This window comes from Takifugu flavidus, chromosome 14 (assembly GCF_003711565.1).
Source record: "Takifugu flavidus isolate HTHZ2018 chromosome 14, ASM371156v2, whole genome shotgun sequence".
NCBI classification, from domain to species: Eukaryota; Metazoa; Chordata; class Actinopteri; order Tetraodontiformes; family Tetraodontidae; genus Takifugu; species Takifugu flavidus.
This window is the reverse complement of record NC_079533.1, coordinates 14,147,200-14,167,498: the sequence shown is the minus strand read 5'-3', so window position 1 is coordinate 14,167,498 and position 20,299 is coordinate 14,147,200. Positions and strand designations below refer to the sequence as shown.

General features: G+C 46.3%; 5 protein-coding genes and 1 long non-coding RNA gene across 7 annotated transcripts; 2 read left to right on the top strand and 4 right to left on the bottom strand.

The window, feature by feature from the left end:
• Positions 1-4: 4 nt before the first annotated feature.
• On the bottom strand, positions 5-3,496 carry LOC130537399 (heterogeneous nuclear ribonucleoprotein A/B-like). Its single transcript, XM_057054204.1, has 9 exons — positions 3,366-3,496; positions 2,272-2,460; positions 1,973-2,141; positions 1,616-1,774; positions 1,391-1,522; positions 1,212-1,305; positions 891-1,022; positions 635-727; positions 5-501 (listed from the first exon to the last, which is right to left on the bottom strand). The coding sequence occupies exons 2-8, from the start codon at positions 2,436-2,438 to the stop codon at positions 657-659; spliced, it is 924 nt and encodes a 307-aa protein (XP_056910184.1). The 5' UTR covers positions 2,439-2,460; positions 3,366-3,496; the 3' UTR covers positions 5-501; positions 635-656.
• Positions 3,497-4,213: 717 nt separating this feature from the next.
• Positions 4,214-5,835, bottom strand: btg4 (B-cell translocation gene 4). Its single transcript, XM_057054205.1, has 4 exons — positions 5,483-5,835; positions 5,111-5,248; positions 4,779-5,049; positions 4,214-4,705 (listed from the first exon to the last, which is right to left on the bottom strand). The coding sequence occupies exons 1-4, from the start codon at positions 5,653-5,655 to the stop codon at positions 4,493-4,495; spliced, it is 795 nt and encodes a 264-aa protein (XP_056910185.1). The 5' UTR covers positions 5,656-5,835; the 3' UTR covers positions 4,214-4,492.
• Positions 5,836-6,664: 829 nt separating this feature from the next.
• On the bottom strand, positions 6,665-10,886 carry si:ch211-247j9.1 (rho GTPase-activating protein 22). Its single transcript, XM_057054202.1, has 9 exons — positions 9,804-10,886; positions 9,482-9,595; positions 9,183-9,390; positions 8,967-9,099; positions 8,817-8,890; positions 8,589-8,710; positions 8,268-8,487; positions 7,308-8,147; positions 6,665-7,240 (listed from the first exon to the last, which is right to left on the bottom strand). The coding sequence occupies exons 1-9, from the start codon at positions 9,853-9,855 to the stop codon at positions 7,006-7,008; spliced, it is 1,998 nt and encodes a 665-aa protein (XP_056910182.1). The 5' UTR covers positions 9,856-10,886; the 3' UTR covers positions 6,665-7,005.
• On the top strand, positions 8,005-9,775 carry LOC130537401 (uncharacterized). Of its 2 annotated transcripts, none has more exons than XR_008953612.1 (2): positions 8,005-8,164; positions 8,256-9,775. It is a non-coding gene; the product is annotated as an uncharacterized LOC130537401 (long non-coding RNA). The 2 variants fall into 2 exon arrangements; XR_008953611.1 differs by having other exon boundaries at positions 8,241-9,775.
• Positions 10,887-15,294: 4,408 nt separating the features above from the next.
• LOC130537916 (dual specificity protein kinase CLK4-like) lies at positions 15,295-18,427 on the top strand. Its single transcript, XM_057055050.1, has 11 exons — positions 15,295-15,556; positions 15,724-15,883; positions 16,090-16,156; positions 16,239-16,352; positions 16,431-16,597; positions 16,745-16,839; positions 16,932-17,049; positions 17,183-17,265; positions 17,390-17,469; positions 17,561-17,651; positions 17,734-18,427. The coding sequence occupies exons 1-11, from the start codon at positions 15,299-15,301 to the stop codon at positions 17,890-17,892; spliced, it is 1,392 nt and encodes a 463-aa protein (XP_056911030.1). The 5' UTR covers positions 15,295-15,298; the 3' UTR covers positions 17,893-18,427.
• On the bottom strand, positions 18,348-20,258 carry LOC130537917 (glucose-dependent insulinotropic receptor). The gene is made up of 2 exons (XM_057055051.1): positions 19,696-20,258; positions 18,348-19,618 (listed from the first exon to the last, which is right to left on the bottom strand). The coding sequence occupies exons 1-2, from the start codon at positions 20,249-20,251 to the stop codon at positions 18,894-18,896; spliced, it is 1,281 nt and encodes a 426-aa protein (XP_056911031.1). The 5' UTR covers positions 20,252-20,258; the 3' UTR covers positions 18,348-18,893.
• Between the last annotated feature and the right edge of the window lie 41 nt (positions 20,259-20,299).

Genomic DNA, 20,299 nt, shown 5'->3' with positions numbered 1-20,299 from the left:
AGAATTGGTCAAACATAGTGTTTATGTATACCATTAAGAGTTAAATTATAGAAATGCAGCCTTTTTTAAACTCTACAATACAAACGATTTAACAACTTCAGATACATCCTGCCACAACCAAGTGGGACTAATCCCTTCCTGACATTTATTGCTAATGCTGAAAACACCACAAATGTTACCGAAAACAGTTTTTATTTGTCAAAAAAAGCCCCTTTACAGTGCCAAGATTTTCAACCTGTAAAGCCAGCAAACATGTAAAATACAAGCCATACAATACATTAGAATCAAAACAGGTACCAAAAAGTACAGTAAAAATTACACTTCCGTTGTTGGAAATGTGGCGGGGGGAAAAAAGAACAAAGGGAAAGAGTAAAACCTAAATATGATAGGATTAAAAAGAAAAAAAAAAATTACATTTCAGATGTTTTCTGTACAAATGGTCTTCTGTCATAAAAGAGGTCGAGTCATGCCCAGTGTGTCTGTGCAGCTGATGTCTGAATTCTGAGGGAGACACAAAACATCAACATTTCTATACATCTTAAACAGCCTGGGCCACTAATGCAAAATACTGTAGACTTCTGGCAAGCGGGAGAATTTTCCAGTGTAGGGGCGTGCACTCAGCAGCAGGACTTACTCTGCGCCACCGTTGTGGGTCATCAGTAGGGTTTGTAGCCAGTCTGGTGTCCCCCTCGTCTTGGAGTCTTCCCATAGTTGCCGTTGCCCTGGTCTGGGAGGCACACAGGTTCAAAATCCCCTCATGTTTGCAATTACACACACTACAGTTCAAACTGCAGAAAACACTGGTAGGTGAAGATTTTTCCAGCTAAATGACCTTTAATTCCATGGTGTGCTGGACTGTACAAAAGAGCAACACATTTATCTGTACTCACTGTAATCATATCCGGGACCGTAGCCATAGTAACCAGAGGCGTAGTCGTAGTTATTGTATCCACTATAACCACCGTAGCCATAGCCCTGGTTCCAGTTATTTCCATAGCCCTGATTCCAGCCCTGGTTGTTGCCTGGTTTGGGTGAAACTGTGTTAGAGCAGGTGGTGCCTTACCTGATGGTTTCTTTACAAATTAGTGTCATTAGCTTGCAAGAGTGAGAACGCTGCCAGCTGTCATGGCAACCGGAGGAAGAACACTTGTTAAAGTGATCCAATCCTGTGCCATCGTTGCCACTTGATTGTTCAGTGTTGATGCACTCACCTCCGTAGCCCCAGCCCGCCCGGCTTCCCCCTGAACGTCCTCTGTACTGCTGCTGCTGGTACACCTCTTTTGGTTGAGCAAGCTTTAGCTCACACTATGAAAAAAGGTCAGGAAAAACAAGATGTCATGCCTGGAACCGCTTCAATTTATAGAACTGAGTAAAAGAGCTGATGTGGTACCCTGCTGCCTTCGATTGTGTGAAATTTGTTCTCCAGACACTTTTTAGCACTGGCCTCTTCTTTATACGTGATGAAAATGAAACCCCTCCTCTTGTTAGATTTGGGGTCAAGGGGAAGCTCAATGTTTTCAATCTGCAGAAAGACACTCACGTGAGGCCGATTTACGGAAAAGAAAATGTCAACTCCACGACAGAGTTGTATTGTCTTTAAGACAGTTTAGCTAACCTCTCCATATTCGCCAAAGTATTCCCTGATGTTCTCCTCAGTGGCCTCAGGGATTAACCCCCCAACAAAGATCTTTTTGACCGGCTCCTTCTTCATGGCCATTGCTCTCTTGGGGTCAATCAAACGCCCATCAAGCCTGTGTTCTTTCTGCTCCAGCACCTGTGGGCAGATGAAAATGACTTAAAGTCAGGAAATACCAACCAAAAAACACAAAAGATAAAAAAACAGCAATAGAAAAACGACTCAATGTAACACTCCTGATGTCAGAGAATCACTCTGGTCAACCGAATCTCCCATTTAAGAAATATCTGGGTGTACTTGAGCACAGAGGGTACAATCTGAGCATTATATGCATACCTTTTCTACACTGGAAGGGTCTTTAAAGAGGACAAAGCCAAAGCCTCGGGACCGGCCACTATCAGAGTCAAACTTGATGGTGCAATCAGACACCTCGCCAAATTTGGTGAAGTAGTCCTTCAGGTCCTTTTTACTTGTATCCCAGCTGAGGCCACCCACAAACATTTTACTGTAAATTTGGCAGAAGCAATAGAAAGTTGGAAAAGTTATTACATAGGTAGTTGATGCTCTTGCAATGTGCCATTTCATAGTTACTGAGCGATCATAACCTCACCAGCGTCAGGGAAATGAGCACTCACCCAGTATCCTCATCTCCTTTGGTGGCTTCGATCTTTCCTCCGTCTGCGTCATCACTCTGGTCTTCCTCTCCCATCATAAGCTCCTGTTCAACTTCATCCTGGCCATCCTTGCCTTCGTTCCCATTCTGGTCCATTGTCTCCATGAGGAGAGTCTCAGCATCGGCCATCCTGGCTGTAGGTTGTTTGAGACTGTCAAAGCACAAGACAAACATGCACTGATTACTTGGCATGCCTCTTATCTGCAGGCTGCAAAGGAAGTTAAGGGGAAAGTTTAGTTTTCATTTAGTTTCGACTGGATAACCTTGTGAATGACAGGAACACTTGTTCAGGTCGGAGGCTCACTCACAAACCAGACAAACTTTCACTGAAACTTCAGGTTCTGATCTTGACGGATTATCTTAACCGAGAATTTAAATACCAAAACGACCAAAACCCAGGTTTTTGTAAACGATGTACAACTATTGGATGTATATTATTCGAAATGACGGTTACATCGAAGCGTGCTTAAATTGCAGTTTCCCCCATTTAGATCCACTCGGAACCTTCAAATCTGAAATAATGAGCAAACGCTTAAATCCTACGATCCCTTAGTCAGAACTCATTTCCCCCCGGACACAACCCAGCTTCGACTTTAGTTTAACGGGGACAAGAGGTGCTAACGGCTAACAAAACAAAACACACCGGGACCCAATGCTGTTCAAGCGGACCGCGCTTTGATTCGTTAGCGCTCGCGGCAAAGCGCAGGCCCGGTAGCAGCTAGTCACCTATAACATATGTACAAAATTTCCACGATTCGCCAAGAATTAGAACGCATTTCTACGTCTTTACGTCTACACGAACAATAACTTTATTCGATTTACAATGAGCAGAGCGACCACTCGGTCAGCAAAACATTAATACGAGAGTTTAGCGTGCTTAGCAACTTAGCAAGGGTGTAGCTAACAGACAGCTAGCTAGATTTCCTGCTATAGTGGCGATAAATTACAGCAAAAATTTGGCACCATAAAACCGAAATGGATTGGTCGTTGTCAGTATAAACCAATGCTCCATTGTAGATGTAAGTAATAATACAAAATAAAACAACATATTCTTACTTTAACTGTAGTATACCGGCGAGATACTCAAAATGGACCCTTTCCAAATTCACTGCTAACTCGTGGCAAGATATATATATAACCGGATGTGACTGACTTTACCCACCGTCCAATAAGGACTTCTTTGATTGGACAAGGAAGTCACGTCTGTAAATAAAGACAATACTCAATTGGTTGACCGACAAGACAACCGAATATTTTCCTGCTTCCTGTCCTACAACGTCTTAATGTGTAGCTTTTTAAAGATAACTTCTCAATGATGCGCAATTACAAACGCTTGTTTTGTATATGTAACAAACGCGTTTTAATAACCATCGTATTACATCCTCGTCTCGTTTAGGTAGCAGATAAAAATATGACGCACACTGTCGAATCAGTGCAACTGTGCTTGGTAAACGCAGTTGGAAATAGCCTAAACAAGCTGCACTGCACAATATCTTCAGTGTTGTATGCTTTGTGAAACATAAGGATTTTGTGTTTATTAAAGTTTGTCACTGTCAAAAGCTCTGAGACAGTTTAAAACAAATAATGGGTCCCTGCCTATTGCACATATGCGCCAACAATGACGCATTGATATACATTAGGCCAAACAACGTCTATGGTGAGTTCACCGACATGTTTAGAGATGACTTGAACCAAACTTTAACCTGTTTTTAAGCAAACATAACTGGATTAGTGCCAAACTCTCTGCTTGAAAAGCTTTTTAAAATTGTGGTCCTGAAAATTTTCAATTTGTCCTTTGCGAAATGGATCTTTTACAACAGTTGACAACTTTTTAAATATTTTATATGCATTTTAAATTTTTTCTCAAAATGGATGTTTAGTCAGGAAAAGAAGCAGGAAACAGGTTAGAACCAGAGCTGACGCAGACACATTTATTTCTTTTCACCGACTGTTCAATAGTTACTTTATTCACGCTCACTTTAATTTTAGTTTAAAACATTTACAATGAGAACTATTTAAAATACTTCAATATTTCAAAGTTAAAAACATGCTGAAACAGCATTTTTAAATGGCTTTCATGGAACAACACAAATATCCAACCTGTAACTTTTTTCCACCCCCAATTCCCAAGTTTTTTGTGCTTTGTCGTATCCACTAATTGCGGATCTGAGGCTCAGCTCATACTATGACCGGGACTTGCTGACCCAGTGGTACTTGTCCAGCCGAGGCCCTGTGAAGGTAAAAGTGGGCCGGTAAGGTTTGAAGCTCTTTTGGTTCAAGAACTGAGAGTTTTGCCCTCCGGCTGATGAAGCGTGAGGTGGGAACGGGTCTCCAGCGAAGGCCTTCCGTTTCTCCCTCAACCATGTTTGAGGAGCCCCAGGAGAAAACTCGCTGAACTGTGAGTAGGAGACAGGAATTAAAAAGAATCCATTTTTATGTTGCTAACATTTGTGTGGCCCAAAGACATACCCGGTAGACACTGTTGGGGTTGCTAACGGTTGGAATTGTTTTGGGCTCAGAGTTGGTTTGCTGGATGGGAACGGCACAGAGAGATGAGCTGCTGGTGCTCACGCTGCTGTCTGCACCACTACCCTCCTCGTCCTCATCCGAAGAGCTTCCCGATTGGACCTCAAGGCTAGCCCGCTCCACAGCGTCGTGGATGCGTCGGGAAAATTCCCCATCGCTGCGACGACAGCCATTCACCAGCGAGACAGAAAACGGAGCACTGTGCTCCCCATACCTGCAAAGACAACCCATCAAGATGATGGACAATTCTGCATCAAAGAATGTTTCGGACTCACCTGCAGGAAACCTCTCCGGGGTCCACCCAAACCGTCATTTCCTGAGGAAGACCCAGATCTTCGTAGCGCACCGAGCTTTTCTTGCAGGCCTGTTGGAGGATGGGGTCCTGCAGCCGGACCCGGTTCATACGCAGACATCTGATAAGTACAAAATGAGTTGGGAGATTTCCCATCATCCAGGAAACCCAGTGAAGATCCTTTAAAAACCTCTCATGTCAGAGGCAAAACATCGTAAGTGTGCAAACTGCAGCTCTGGGATTTGCCATGTTTCTACAGTAGCCTGCAATGGACAAACCACAGGGAGTCCAGCCAAAACACTTGTGTTTCAAATGAACTGCGGTGTTAAAATCTACAGCAGAAACACAGACTCACCTGTACGCCTGTCCTCTGGTGGGGGCGCTGGGATGCCAGTGACTCTTGTAGTTCTCAAAGAGAACAGAGGTGAGGGCCGCAGCGAAGCGCTCCCTGCCCTCATTATCCAGACAGCCATATCTCTTCACCAACCGGGCCACAAAGAACACAGCAGCAGCAATCTCCTCCTTCATGACTGTACACACTAACCCAAATCTGTACTGGTTTAAAAAAAAAAAAATCCTCTGGAGGATAAAAAACAGTGTAGGGAGATCCTACTGGTACAAAACCACATAAAACCAACAGCATTACAACAGCTAAACAAACATGGTTGCTGCTGGAGCTCTAGCAAGAACTCTGACTTCCAATGAAGCAATTATCAAAACATGGGTTATTATTTTGTGTGTGTATGTGCATGTGTGTGTGAGCTGCTTGTTAAAAGCCTCGCATACAAGGTACTAAACAGTGGTTCAGTTGTCCTGATAATGAGACCACAGTTCAGCTGTGAGGGGAGCTCAAACACCTGAACTTCATTGGATTGATGAAACGCCTCGCTCAGCCCCTCTGGACACATGTTCCACAGGAAAAGGTCTGTGTAATCTATTGAAATGGCCTAAATCAGTGCTTGTCTCAATCTCAGATATGTCTGAAATAAATAAAGATACATTTAAACACTTTTTTGTAACCCATGTTATGTATTTTAATCAGACCTGCTGAAGTTGTAGAACATGAAACATCCACTAGACACCAAACATCAACATCTGTTGAGGGAGTTGAGTTTTTCCTAAATGAAGGTTGGATCCATTAAACTATTATCACCACAAATTTTCAGACAAGTGACGTTTATCTGTGTTTCTAAAACATTCATCTTCATTTGCATTTCTCTCACTCACTGTGATAAAAGCGCATATAGAGAAGGGAAGATGTTTGTTGGCGGCTGGAAAACTGAAAGGCAAAGGCTTACATTTAAAACGTGCATTAAAATGTGTATTTTTATGATTGGAAAGTAGACAGAAAATTCCATTTTCACTGACATTTTCAGGGTTCAAGAGAGAGAAGAGGAACTGGCATTATTAACCCCCGTCCCAGTTCCCCATGTCCAGCTCCAAAGCTTTAGCATTCCATCCTTTACAGAGGATTTGTTTTCTTTATGTCATCTCAATTATGCTGGACTTAATTGATCATTGAAAGAATTACACATGGTCCTTTTAAAATGTTTTTATTGTGTTTTCTGTCCTGTTAATGTCTGTTGGTTGACAGTAAAAAAAAAAAAAAAAATTTGCTCCCAAAGTTGTACCAATGCCTTAATCACCTGCTCAGACCAGTAAATCCAGCTCCTCTTTGACCTGAGGGAACTGTTCAGCCTGTTCTCTCGCCTGGGCTCAACCAGCACTGACTGTGGAAACTGGCTCAGATGTAGCACAATGACTGGAGTGTCTCTGCAGAGGAAATTTTACCCAGACTTTAACAAAGTCTCTCGCTCTGTGTTTCTTACAGACTTGATCTTCAGAGTATATGTGGTGATCTTATCCTTCTCTTTGTCTTCACAGACTGGCCCCTCCTCTTCCTCCAACTCCCCCTGTCTTTAACTGTCCGTAAGTGTGGAAGAAAACCTCCATCTCTCTCTGCAGAGCAGCATTCCGGAGGTCGGCGTCAGCTCTGACTCGCTCCATTTTTCGGATCTTGATCTCAGCAACGCTTTGGCTCCGTTTCTGCTGCTCCAGGCTGATCCGCAGGACTGCAATCTGGTGCTTGAGGATGTCGTTGCAGCGCTCCAACCTGCAGAAGTTAATGCCTTTATCTATCCAGCGATTTCTGAACATTAGGTCTTTGTGGTGGGACTCACCTGAGGATCTTGGCCTGGTACTCAGCCCTCTGAAGGGCCATGTCCTGCTGAAGCTTTGAGAGGAGTGACTGAGCATCGCTGGGCTGTGTTTGAGTCTCAGGCCCCTGTTGGTCTTGAGGAGCAGAGGGGAGGAAAACCTCTGAGCTGCCTGTACTCAGAGGACTGTCACTGGGAACAGAGCAGGAGGCTGGAGAGGTGGGGTAATAGACTTCATCCTCACCCTCATCTTCATCTTCGTTATCATTATTCTTGTTACTGGGTTCCTCGGTTTTGACTCCTTTTGGTGATATGTTAGGATCCGCCGCATCTGCCGCATCATCGCTTTCATCCAGTGGTAGAATCTCACAAGAAGACCACAAGGGGGAGCCTTTTTTCTGATCTTCCTCCTCACTGGATCCAAGATGGCCTCCTGGATTAAGACGTTCCCCTCCGACCTCCTGCCTCTGATGCAGACAAATGCTGAGATTGTCGTAGGTAGAAAGTGTGCTGTCCTCCTGAGCTTCACTGCTGCCTCCACTGGCTACTTCCTCTGCTGCACCAGGACTCCAGAAACCAGAAAATCCTTCTTCTAGGCCCATCCAGACCCGTTCCCAACTTTTGTCTGGTAGCGGTTCCACTGGGTGACTGCTTTTAGAAGCTTGAATATTCATAGTGGATGGTTGCTGAGCAGCAGGGGACCAGTAATCCATACTGGTTTGGCCAATGTTGTTCCTACCGGATTGGCTAGAGGAGGGCCGGGGGTAGAAGCAATTCTCTGGGTGGGAGGAAGTGTAGCGATGGCCAGGACGTCTTTTCTGATCAGAAGGAAAGTCTGACTTGGCAGCAGATGAAGAAATGCAGCTACAGAAACAGCCAAGGTGGGATTAGAACATAGCACTAACCACATTTCCAGGTTTCTGACCAAAAAGCCCAGTTGTGTGACAACCATGGCAGTTTTTCCATCCAAAGGTGTTCTGTTACCTGCTGTCCTGGGGAGACTGTCCTGGAGGTCTGGAGCTCTCTGAGATCAGAGGCAGAGACAACTGGCGGCAGCAGTGTGACGGCTGCAGGTGAGGAGCTCTGCTGGGAGACGCTTGCAAACCTCCAGGTAGATGAGTGGAGCTGTGGGGGGGGGCTTTGGCAAATAACGACTCATGTTCTCTGATGAGCTCCAGCATCAACACCTGAATTAAAGTTGCACCTGCAGAGAAGAACATGGCCTCAATGAATGTTTGCATGTCACGTTCGGTGCTTGACTGGAATCTAAAGCTCAAATGTTTCCCTGCTTGTCCTTCCATTTACCTCCCATGGTGCTTTGCGGATCTTCGGCTTTGGCTCGGAGGATATTTGGCCCAAACACTGTTGCCAAGATCTGGATGCTCATCCTGTTACTGCTGGAGAAACTCTGGACCTCATATAAAAACCTGGACACAGAGATGTAGATGAACGTTAGGTGTGACCACACATCGGGTGTTGAATTCCTGATAAACACAGGTTGTGGTGTAGAAACCATGGTGACGGAGGTCTTACTGGCAGATGAAGTTGAGCAAGTTGAAGTTTGCAAACGGCAACTCACAAAGAAGATTCCTCAGCTCCCCCAGACCCTGTCAGGAGACCAAGTGAGGGAGAGTTAGAGGTCGTGGGGCTGCTAGAATAAATGACGAGTGACTTGACTGTTACCAGCGTGCGCTCGCTCAGCAGTTTCTGACCACAGAACAGGAATTCCTGGTAGCGACTGAAGGGGACCAAAGGCTCTGGCAGCTGTCGCAGGTAGAGCTTCAGCAGTGACGCCACCGTGTGGACATCTGTGTTACTGCAGGCAACAAACCGAACACAGTCAGCTGTTATTCACAAAAGACCTTAAAGTTGATGTGACCAGAAATGAGTTCAACGTACCCGTCAAACGATGGCCTCTCTCCTGAGTCAAAGGCATCCTTCAGCTCTTCAACCAGACTGGCCTGTCCAGGCAGGCGAAACAAACCATCCTCGTGCAGACCATGGTCCCTGATGAAGGTCACACACTGCTCTACGATCAGAGGAACCAAGCGCATCCCATAACGTCGCTCGTACAGCACAGTCTCCTCCAGACGCTGGCCAAAGACGCCTGCAGGAACAGAGAGTCGCCTTCATCATCAGCTCCTCAAAACCATTTTTACATTATGGAGAGGTGTGTGTGGGTGTGTGTGTGTCATTGCCTGTAAAAGGGATCCAGACTCCCTTGTTGAGGCTCTTCAGCCATTCGTCACCCTGACCGGCGCTGTTGGAGAGGAAGAAGTATGAACCCGGGCTGGCCAACACGTCTCTGTTACCTGCACACATACACTCTCTCAGGTTTGCGAAGAACAACTGACACAACGAAAGAGTTAAAACACTGTCCTCTTTTCTCCTTCACACGCTCCTGTGTCCTCCTCAAAGTCATTTCAACACATACATGACATACATGAACATGCAATGTCAGTTCAGATAAAAGCCTGCGTCAGCTTTTCGTATGTGTGTGTGTGTTTGTGTGTGTCTCACCTTTGTTGCCTACACTGTCGTGTTTCCAGGACTTGAAGCAGCTCAGTCCCATCCTTCAGGGCTGCTCACACTGATTTTTCTAATATTGTCTTGAATTTCATGTCTTTATAGCACATTTATACTAAAAATCTACATTAATGTAGAGAAAAAATTAGATTTCTGTCCTGTTTCAGTGATTTACAGAGATGACCTGCACTAAGGTTCCTCAGATGTAAGTTTGAGAGTGTAGACGTCACAGGAGTCCAGTAGAGAAGCTCCATTTGGACGTATTAAAACCTGCAGTCTTTATTCAAATAAACACACAAGTTGTATAAGGTCTTAATGGTAAATTTAAAGAAGAGATTTCAGAAGTTCCTGGTGACACTGTCCCTCAGATGGTTGTAAATCTGGTCACAGTGGAGATGATTCCAGTGGATGTTTGGTCTCACAGAGGTCCAGAACTCACAGTTATCTGCTACATTGAGACTTGAAGGGAGATCTTGATTTCTGAGTGATCAGCAAAATCCAGTTATTGTGGTTCAGATCAGACAGCAGGACCCTGATGAAGGAGAAGATAGTATTGTGAGATGCAGCCTCAACATGCTCCTTGACAGCGCCGGAGGGTTTCAGTTGGCTCCTTCACAAGAAAACCCACAATATTTTCAACGCTTATCCGACAAACTGCAGCAGAAACTGCGTCCTGGTCCTGCTATGTAGAACATCTCCGTCCAAAACCCAGAGAACTCCAGAGGAGTGAGATGTCTGGCTCAGCTTCCCATCTTTGAAGACCTCCATGATGACCATCACATCACTTTGTTAATGTTTCCATGTCTTCATTTTTTTCAAACTCCCTTAAATTTTTCCCTGAAGAGACATTTTAGTCCTTTGTATCCTTCCTCGTCTCTTGGCTTCCAGCATCTCATGACTCCATATTCCACATATAAAAAACACTTCCCCCCCCTTTGCTGTTCTTCACTTTATCCCTTTCTTCATTGGGACATCTCTCTGTCTTCTCCATCCCTCGACTTTCACTCCACCTTCTCCTCTTGTTTCTTTCCCTTCTTTGTTTCTGTTCACTCCTTCTCTCCCACTATCCTCACCCTCTCTTCTTACCCTCCCTCACCCCCCTCTCTCTATCCTTCTCTCTCTCCATTTCCCAGCAGTGTCTGTGCCCCGTTGTTGCCCCCTCCCCATTTGTCTCATCAATAACCATGCATCGAGTGTGTGTGTGTGTGTGTGTGTGTGTGTGTGTGTGTGTGTATGCGAGTATGCGTGCGCAGGCCGTGCATTAAGAAAATTGGTTCTCTGCGACGCAGCTCTCTTTTACCAAAGTAATCACAGCTGATGGTGAGAGAGAGAGATGATTTGGCTCGAATTCTCCTGCTGCAGCACCCCGCACACACACACACACACACACACACACCACACACACACACACACACACACACACACACACACACACAAAACCCATGATTCAAATGGACACCGAAGGAAAAACTGAGGGAAGTCAATCAACTTTTGAACTACATAAATGTATGAGCATCTTCTTTGACTCTTTCTGTAACTCTCTCTCACTTCGTCCCCTAAATCTGTATTTCTTCCTCTGTGTGCAGGTGTTTGCATCTCTATAACTCTCTCTGTCCCCCCCCCCCGTCCAGATCAATAAGCCTCATAATCCTCTAATGCAATATTGTTTGTAGGTTATGACTAAATCTTTGTATATAATCAATAGAAACTAATCAATTTAACAATTATGTCTTGACCTGTTTTCTGTAAATCCACCAACAGTCATGAAATGGGACTAACTGTTGTCTATAACTCTCTATATAGTAAACTTTCAGCTTTATAAGAAATGTTGTTCCTCAGCCCATCAGCAGGGGGTGCTCCAGCTCCTCCACATCAGAGCCAAGGAGGAGGCTCTGTAATTGATAACATGCCACACACTTAATTTTGCAGAAATCTGGTCGATAAATGGACGTGCAGGGAAACGGCTGAAACACACACGCCAAACACTCCTGATAGACGCCGTCACCATGTTTTCATTCCGATGATTCATTGCCAACGTGCAGGCAAAGAGAAAAGGAGACACTTTTTCATCCAATGGACACACACACACACACACACACACACACACACACACACACACACACACACACACACACACACACACACATGCAGCACTCTGCATTGAATGAATGATGTGTCGTTCTGACAGACGGAGGCAGAAAAGCTCTCAGCTGATTAGAGTTCGGTCGATCACGCATGTTCAGACAGTTTCATGTTTTTAGAAACAGCTGAGGTCATTCTGGAAAAGACGACAAAAAAAGCTAAAGAAAAACACCTCCTGGAGGCTCAGGACCATCGGATGAAACATAATCATCGCTGCAGCCACTTTAACGTCATTAAAGTTGAGGGTCAGCGAGGCGCCGCCGAGGCATCGGCCCGTTAAATTTAGTCTAGTGGTCACAGGTGGCGCTGTTACAGGTTGTAAAGCTGAAAATAGCTTGTTTGAACGAAGTCAGGTTACACGACAAGACTGAAAACATTGAATTTAGACAACAAAAAGTTGTGTCACTGGTGCTCAGGCTCCTGATAAAGCAGAATTTCCTCTGTCATTGTGCAGCAGCAGTTCCAGATCAGGTTAGTATTTCTGCTGCGGGACGAAAAAGGAGCCCGTGACGGGTGGGGTCAGAGGTCGAGGCTGCCGCAGCTCCCTTTTCACTGCGGCCGTTTTACTGCCGAGATGCGAGGAGGAATGCCCGCGCCCTGGGTTTCTGGAGCACGTTAAACTGTACGGCTCACGCCATTTCCGGCCCACCGTGTCTGGCAGCTATGCAGAATGACAAGTGTTTGTGACCCCCACTGTGAGAGAAGGTGAAGGTGGAAGGAGGGTGAAGAAGACAGCTTTAAAAACATCCTCAGGTGAGCAAAGGAGGCTCTTTTAAACATATTTTTACCATTGTCAAATGACATTATTTTGAGATGATGTGGTGTTTCCGTGCATTTTTAAATTCTATTTTCAGTACGTCACATCTGGATGTCACCTAATAAGCACATTCTGCCACTAAAATCGGCTAAAGCTATATGGGGCCAGGTCACTTCTGACCCTGTAAGATTTTACTGGTCATATATGCGACTGCAGCACCCGGACTCCAGATCCACTCCTCCAGGTCCAGGTCTAGATCCATGTTAGTGGAACTGAAGTGAAATTAGCCTGGCTGAGACCCTCACAGGCTGCAAAAGAACAAATTCAGTAGAAAAAGGCCACCTAACACACCATTCGTGCCAATAGCTACTCCATATTTGCTATAAATAATATTTATTGTTGGTGGCCAAAATCTAATAGGACATCTATCCTTCGCCATGGTCGGCTACGGTTGACTCTTAGTTTAGCTTTTAAATCCTTGAACAGCTGCTTGTCCTCTGCAAAGTGGACCTCTGGGATTTAGCCGGTAGTGGCGAGTGGGGGGACCATATTAAGTGAGTGACAATGGGCCTGCAGGTTGTCAGCGGGCCTCATTGCATATTCACAGTCGATGAGAACCGGCTTAGAGCGTGTAGGGAGGAGGGGGGAGACGGGAAAAAGCTCCTAAAGTCGAGGTCCTGCTCAGCGGTCGTGAGCTGTAAATGATGGAATCTACAGGAAATCAGGTTGATCTTAAATATTCTCCACTGGACTTTGAAGGTTTGAACACTGGGCGAAAAAACACATGTATTTCCTTGAAAGTACGGCTGATTTTGGCACTGTTGTTGCTGCTGACGATCAACATCGTGTAGTCTGTGATATACTGCAGGAGGGATGTCGAGGAAGGTGATGAAAAGATGAATTAGAAGTAGCACACATTGAGAGGGGAGCCCTGCTGTGAAGGGTATGTCTGTTATTCATGAGAGGGACAGGCGTGGCATTCTGTTTCCACGGATACCACAAGCTGGAAACTCACCAACACGAGGTCCTTAAATAAAATCAGTTTAAGATAAAGTCGACGCTTCTCCTGTCGGCCGTCGATGTAAAGTGTGATAAGCTGAATGTAATAATAATGAAAACATGGGTGATCTTCAGGAGGCGGCGGTGATCCGTCGCCGACACACAAGTTTATTTTGAGCATACCCCACATACGCCGACCCGTTGCCAAAAACTGATCTGGCAGAGAAACCTGAAAATAGTCCTCCTGCAGATCCACTTTAATCCCCAACGTCCTCTCTAGGGGACCCGACCGCGGCTGCAGCAGATATTTCAACATTCAACACCTCAAAAGTCACTTTTCTGGTGTTAAACATCAAAGTCCGTCGAAGCCTCAACCATCTTCTAGTTTTAAAGAATCCTTCAGAAACCTCTGAAAACTCCCCAGGAGCTCCGACAAACGAAACCTAACACCAACACCAGCGGAGGCAGCGAATTCAAAAAGGCTCTCGTGTGACATGATGAAGGCTTGTTACGTTAATTATCAGCGATCAGTCGGAGGATTTGATTTCAGATGATTACACTAACAGACACGATCGACACGCCATTAACGCACTCAAACAGCTGCTGGAGAAACACTCCTTAACTTCCTGACAGATAACTTTGATCTTCTTTGATCAGGCTTTGAGGGCTTTCAGCTGGAGCACTGACATAATATGGCTCAATTAGCAGGATTACACCTCTTGACATGGAAGTTAAATTGACTCCTTCCCTGCCTTGCTCAATAGTTCTTTTAAACCTTTGAGGGATTAAGGGAATTAACCTCTTCCGATGTCTTCCGACAGTTTTTAACCACTGCGACCCAAAAGGAATAATGATTGTTTTATGCCCCCCCTCGTCAGGGGGGTCTAACTCCAGGGAAGAGCCCTGGAGACAGAGACACCAGCAGGATTTGAGGGATGTTAAACTATGTATAGCTTTGAAAACAGAGAAGCTGGAATCAGGCGTTGAAGAGGAAGAGAAACCTTCTTGCTCGTAGATCACCCGTGAAGGAAGGAGGGTGTGAATTCCATACCAGAGCACAGATGAAGAGCTGTGAAGTTCCTGCACCTCCGCTTTCGGCCGAACGTGACGTTTTAACCCAATTTGCTTTGTCCCGAGAGTGTGGCAGAAGGCCACGGGGACGGAAACCCAGAGGAAGAGCAATGTGCCTCTGAAGGGAGGTTTTGCTAGATTCTCAGTAAGAAGCTCTTGGTTGTTCTCCAGCAGCTGATTGTGTAAGTGATGACGCTATTTTCAGAACACGACGCTCGTTCTGGTTCTCTGTTGCGGTTGTTTGCGGCTCGGGAGATGTTGGTATTTGTTGTTTTGATCTCATTTTAGGAAAGACGAACTTCAGCATTTAAATACTCCTCCAGGTTCTTCTTGTTGAATTAAATGATGCATCTAAAACACACTGAAGTGTCACTTTGACTAACTTTCCTGGCTGATTTAAGGACATCGGAAGTGCAGCGGGGTTAAGAACAGTGATACTGGACTAACCAGCATTGTAGGTAGACCGTGGTTGAGGCAGAACAATCAAACATGAGGAAAAGAACTAAACTGCACATAACTCATGAGCCTGACCTCTGATCCAGCTTTGTTTTCAAATTCTCCCGCTTGCATTTGTGCTTTTTTGACAATCTCAGATCTGTCCACCACCTCTTCTGAACAGACCTCTGAAGTTCGGAGCCAACTGGCAGCAGGCTGGTGGAGCCTGTGGGCACAGACTGATCTGGACAGCAGTATAATGGGTGTGTTGGTGCAGAAAACAGATCTGGAGTCTAACAGACAACCTGGAAGCTTCAACCAACAGGCAGAGACGGAGAACTCGGTACTGTCGTCTTTGACATATACTTTATATTTAACATTTAGCTTAGCATTCTTATTGATGTCAGAAAAGGCAGTGAACTCTTTGCAGCTGATTATTACGCAACTCTTAGATGGTGTAGTGGGGTGCTCTCCCGCACTCACTTTTTCATTCACGTCTCTTCAACCCAGGCCGATGACAGCTCGCCGTGGCCGGCCTTGGGTTGTCCTGGTGACAATGCTGTCAACGCCCAAGATGACAGAGTGAGGAAGAGTAGCGAGGGAAAGAGCTGCGAAGATGAAGAGGAGGGGCATCTGGTCTATCACGTTGGTCTGGTGATGAAAGAGCGATGTACGTGACACCGAGTTCTCGTCCTCAGTGTCTTTTCTGTCCTTGTCATAGCTTTCATCTCACTGGGCTGCAGCGTGAGATATATGCTAGCTGCCACAGCGGCTAACACACTGCTTTAGCCACAGCTTTGCTTTGAAGAGTTTCTTTCATGTTCAATGCTAAGGCTAACCTGTGAAAATCCAGCATTTTGGTTTGGTCCCCTACAGATGAGGTGGTCTGCACTCTGGGAACGGGAGCATTTGGAAAAGTAGTGGAGTGCATCGATAAAGAGAAGTACCTAAAATAAACTACGCAGCGCTGCCCATCAGAGATGGTGGGAAGATCTATTAAAATTAAGCTCTTCTGTGATCCACAGAGGGGAACGCGTGGCCGTGAAGATCATTAAGAACATTGACTGCTTCCGTGAAGTGGCCAAGTCGGAGATCGCAGTGCTGGAGGAGATCAACAGCCTGGATGACGACAACAGATTGTGAGTAGATCCTGCAGGAGGATTTAATGACTTTACTGGTGTTCCTTGTGGGCTAAAATCATTATCTCACTGGCTCAGCGCCTGCGTTAGGATGCTGGACTGGTTCGAGCACGACGGACACGTTTGCATCGTGTTTGAGCTGCTTGGACTCAGCACCTTCGAGGTTCTTAGAAGGAGCGAGTTCCAGCCATTCAGCGTGGAGCAGATCCGATATATGGCCTTCCAGATCTTCAGAGCCGTCTGCTGTGAGAGGCCTAGCTAGATTCTAGCTTTGTTATGGCTTTGTCTTCGTAGCATCACACACTTTGGGCGTGTGTGTGTGTGTGTGTGGTGTGTGTGTGTGTGTGTGGTGTGTGTGTGTGTGTGTGTGTGTGTGTGTGTGTGTGTTCCAGTCCTGCATCGTAACAAACTGACTCACACAGACCTGAAGCCAGAGAACATCCTGTTCATCTGTTCTGATTACAACGACGTTCATAACAATCAGACGGTAAAAAACCCCAACAACAGTAATAATGAATTTGTTATTTATTGACAACATAATGAGGAAGACTCTGCGTGTGTATGTGTGTGTGTTTGCAGAGGAAACTAATGAGTTTGGACGTGAAGGTGGTTGATTTTGGCACTGCCACATTTGACCATGAACACCATGAATCCCTGGTGTCAACACGACACTACCGGGCACCAGAAGTTATACTGGGTACACACACGCACACACACACACACACACACACATACACACACACACACACACACACACACACACACACACACACTTTTGCTATACACACGCTTTCATTCATTTCCTGGTCATGATCTTGTGTTGAGCTCAGATCTAGGATGGAACCAGTCATGTGATGTTTGGAGCCTCGGCTGTGTTCTCATGGAATTCTACCTGGGACGTACACTTTTTATGGTACACACACACACACACACACACACACACACACACACACACACACACACACACACACAGAAAGACACACACATGCACAGAGAAACATGTTGTAGATGTTTTAATATATAATCTGTTGTCTCAGACACATGACAGTAAAGAACATCTGGCCATGATGGAGAAAGTTCTGGGGCCGATCCCCACTCACCTATTGAAACAGACCAGGTGAACACACACTCGCAGCATTGTGGTTAAACAGGCCTCTTTGGTCATTGGTTAACTCTCAAAGCTCCTCCCTCTTTGGTGTCTCAAACAGGAAGAAGCATTACATCCACAATGACCATCTGAACTGGGACCAGCAGAGCTCCTCTGATGACTACATCAGGAAGCACTGTCAGCCTCTGAAGGTAAGCAGCTCCCAGTTCAGCCGACGTGCCGGAGCCTCCGGGTCAGGACGGGGATTCAGAGCACGTCCGTGTGTTCTTGCAGCAGTACATGCAGAGGAGCAGCGAGGAGGAGCGGCAGCTCTTCGACCTGGTCGCCTGTATGCTGGAGTACGACGTCTACAGGAGGATCACCTTGGAGGAGGCGCTGTGGCATCCGTTCTTCAGCCCACTGAGGACGCAGCAGAAGCAGCGGCACAGCTGACACACACACACACACACACACACACACACACACACACACACACACACACACACACACACACTAATCACTGCTAAATCAGTTGAAGTTGTGTTTGAACTGTCGTGTTTTCATCATTCCCATCTCTTAGTGTCCGGACATTTCAAGATCTTTGCGATGTGAACCAGTTTGTTTCCTCCTCTGGTGGCTTGACTCTGTTGCTAATGTAGATCATTATTAATTCTCTCAATTCTGCTGTTTTCACCTGCAGTAAAATCACCCAGATAAATTGATTTCATGCTGTTTTGATGTTATCAGAGCCCGAACGTCCCTTTACTGTTCCTGTTAATCGCTGCTTATCCCTCACTGGGGTCATGGGGTCATGGGGTCATGGGGTCATGGGGCTGCTGGGGCGGAAATACAACCAAAATGGGTTCAAACCCAGTTCAGAGTCCTGAAGACGACTGTGAGAACCCACAAACGGTTGAAGATTTAATGTGACATTTATGACAACAGCAAAAAAACAATAAAAAATCTTAACAAAGGCAGTTAAGTTAAAGTAGCTTCACGTTTTGAGTGCGTCAGACTAAAGTCAATGCTACAAAATGCTCTCTCTCTCTCTCTCTCTCTCTGTCTCTCTCTCTCTCTCTCTCTCTCTCTCTCTCTCTCTCACACACACACACACACACACACACACACACACACACACGCAATGAAATGTTATTTATCCAGATTCAGGAAGTGTCCATGACTGACTCGTCCTGCAGCTGTAAAATATTACAGGAGGACAGTCAGATAAGCAGTGAGGCCTCTCCGCTGTTTGTCAACCGTCCACCGCCAGGACAATCAGCGCGTGTAATAAAGCAAAGTGAATCAGAGGGCGTTTTTACGACCTGGTCCTGTCGTCTTTCTGACCTGCTTCAGTTTAAATGAGGTGGCTAAAAAAAGAGAGATAACAAAAGCAGGTAGAAAGACAACCCATCACAAATGAAAAACACCACAAACATCACATGTAATTGTGATGTTTACTGTTCTGGGGGCTCCTGCTGCCTTCTGGTCCCTCTTCCTTTTGAAAGTTGGTGTTGGTCGGTGGTGGCACCGCGCGACCTTTGACCCTGCTCATAAGTGGGTACAAAGAAGCTGCCAGCGATGTGCGCGTCATTTGGAACGCAAAAAGCAACCGCGACCACAGAAGGAAGGATGCGTCTTTCGGCGACACTTGGAGTCCCGGCAGCCAACAATCTGCCTGTGAAGCAGGAGAACATGGCTGCCAACTGTAACCGCACCTCCTTCTGCCAGAAGGCGTACACCAGGGGGTTGATCATGGAGTTGGAGAGTCCCAGAAGCCAGAGATAATTCTGCAACACGTTGGTGAGTCTGCAGCCACTGCACAGGAGCTCCACCATCCCCACCACGAAGAAAGGACACCAGAGGACCAAGAAGCAGCCGACCAGCAACGCCACCGTCCGCAGGGCTTTAGCGTGGTTCCAGAAGCAGCTCCTCGGCTGCTGATGGTGGTGACCTCGCGGGCCGGCACGCTGGTCCGTTGTCCTGGAACCAACTCGTCTAATCAGACCAATCTGCTTGTGGTGGCTGCATGCGATCTTCAGGATGTCCAGATAGATGTAGACGAACACAGACAGCACTGGGAAGAAGCACATGCTGAAGATCACCATGCACACCTTCCGGATGACGGCGAAAAGGGAGCAGAAGCCGTTGTAGCTGTCGGTCTGCAGCTGCTGCACCATGACTGCGGGATGAGGGGAGAGTTTTAGCGTGGGTCACTTCAGAACAAAATGAATGAATGAACGTTCCGCTCATTCTCACCTGGTAAGAATCCGATCATCAGGGAGCTGACCCAGAGAACCAGCAGCGACCCCGCCGTCGTTCCCTTCCCACACAGCTGAGAGTACCTGAGGGGCATCTTGATGGCTGCGTAGCGGTCCAGCGAGATGAAGAACATAGACATCATGGAGGCTGTGCAGGGAGACATCACCAAAACCATCCGCATCAGACAGCGAAATTTCCCCTCGGGAGAAGCGGAGTGTACTGACGGATCAGCGCTGACGAGTCTGCGGAGCTTCTGAGTGTCACCGTCCATGCTGAAGTCCTCTACAGCCAGACCGGTGATGGCCACGCCCACCAAGAAGTCGGCCAGAGCCAGGTTGAGGACAAAGCACCAGCTCTGGCTGCTCTTCTTGAGGAGCATCTTCAGCACTGCGGCCGCCACCAGCAGGTTGGTGGAGATGATGAGGCCAGAGGCGGCGCTCAGGATCACGGCCATCACGCCGGGTCTCACCTGACTCGGACATGTGTGTGTATCGGCCTCCAGGCAGCCAGTGTCGGAGGGATCAGAACCCTCCTCAATGCTCAAGTGTGACATGTTGGGAGGAAAAATCCAGGAGTTATCCTCTGAAAGTGTCGCCCACCT

Excerpts from the sequence above, each read along its gene's own strand:
- LOC130537399 (XM_057054204.1), bottom strand. The coding sequence starts at position 2,438 with ATGGCCGATGCTGAGACTCTCCTCATGGAGACAATGGACCAGAATGGG. Across the intron at positions 1,775-1,972 it reads ACCCTTCCAGTGTAGAAAAG|GTGCTGGAGCAGAAAGAACA; the intron begins GTATGCATATAA and ends ATCTGCCCACAG. Across the intron at positions 728-890 it reads CGGTCCCGGATATGATTACA|ACCAGGGCAACGGCAACTAT; the intron begins GTGAGTACAGAT and ends TGTGCCTCCCAG.
- LOC130537916 (XM_057055050.1), top strand. The coding sequence starts at position 15,299 with ATGAGCCTGACCTCTGATCCAGCTTTGTTTTCAAATTCTCCCGCTTGC. Across the intron at positions 17,266-17,389 it reads TGGGACGTACACTTTTTATG|ACACATGACAGTAAAGAACA; the intron begins GTACACACACAC and ends CTGTTGTCTCAG. Across the intron at positions 17,470-17,560 it reads CACCTATTGAAACAGACCAG|GAAGAAGCATTACATCCACA; the intron begins GTGAACACACAC and ends TGTCTCAAACAG.
- LOC130537917 (XM_057055051.1), bottom strand. The coding sequence starts at position 20,251 with ATGTCACACTTGAGCATTGAGGAGGGTTCTGATCCCTCCGACACTGGC. Across the intron at positions 19,619-19,695 it reads GATGATCGGATTCTTACCAG|TCATGGTGCAGCAGCTGCAG; the intron begins GTGAGAATGAGC and ends CTCATCCCGCAG.
- btg4 (XM_057054205.1), bottom strand. The coding sequence starts at position 5,655 with ATGAAGGAGGAGATTGCTGCTGCTGTGTTCTTTGTGGCCCGGTTGGTG. Across the intron at positions 5,249-5,482 it reads ACCAGAGGACAGGCGTACAG|ATGTCTGCGTATGAACCGGG; the intron begins GTGAGTCTGTGT and ends TGTACTTATCAG. Across the intron at positions 4,706-4,778 it reads ACCCCAACAGTGTCTACCGG|TTCAGCGAGTTTTCTCCTGG; the intron begins GTATGTCTTTGG and ends TCCTACTCACAG.
- si:ch211-247j9.1 (XM_057054202.1), bottom strand. The coding sequence starts at position 9,855 with ATGGGACTGAGCTGCTTCAAGTCCTGGAAACACGACAGTGTAGGCAAC. Across the intron at positions 9,100-9,182 it reads GAGAGGCCATCGTTTGACGG|TAACACAGATGTCCACACGG; the intron begins GTACGTTGAACT and ends TGTTGCCTGCAG. Across the intron at positions 8,891-8,966 it reads TGCTGAGCGAGCGCACGCTG|GGTCTGGGGGAGCTGAGGAA; the intron begins GTAACAGTCAAG and ends GTCTCCTGACAG.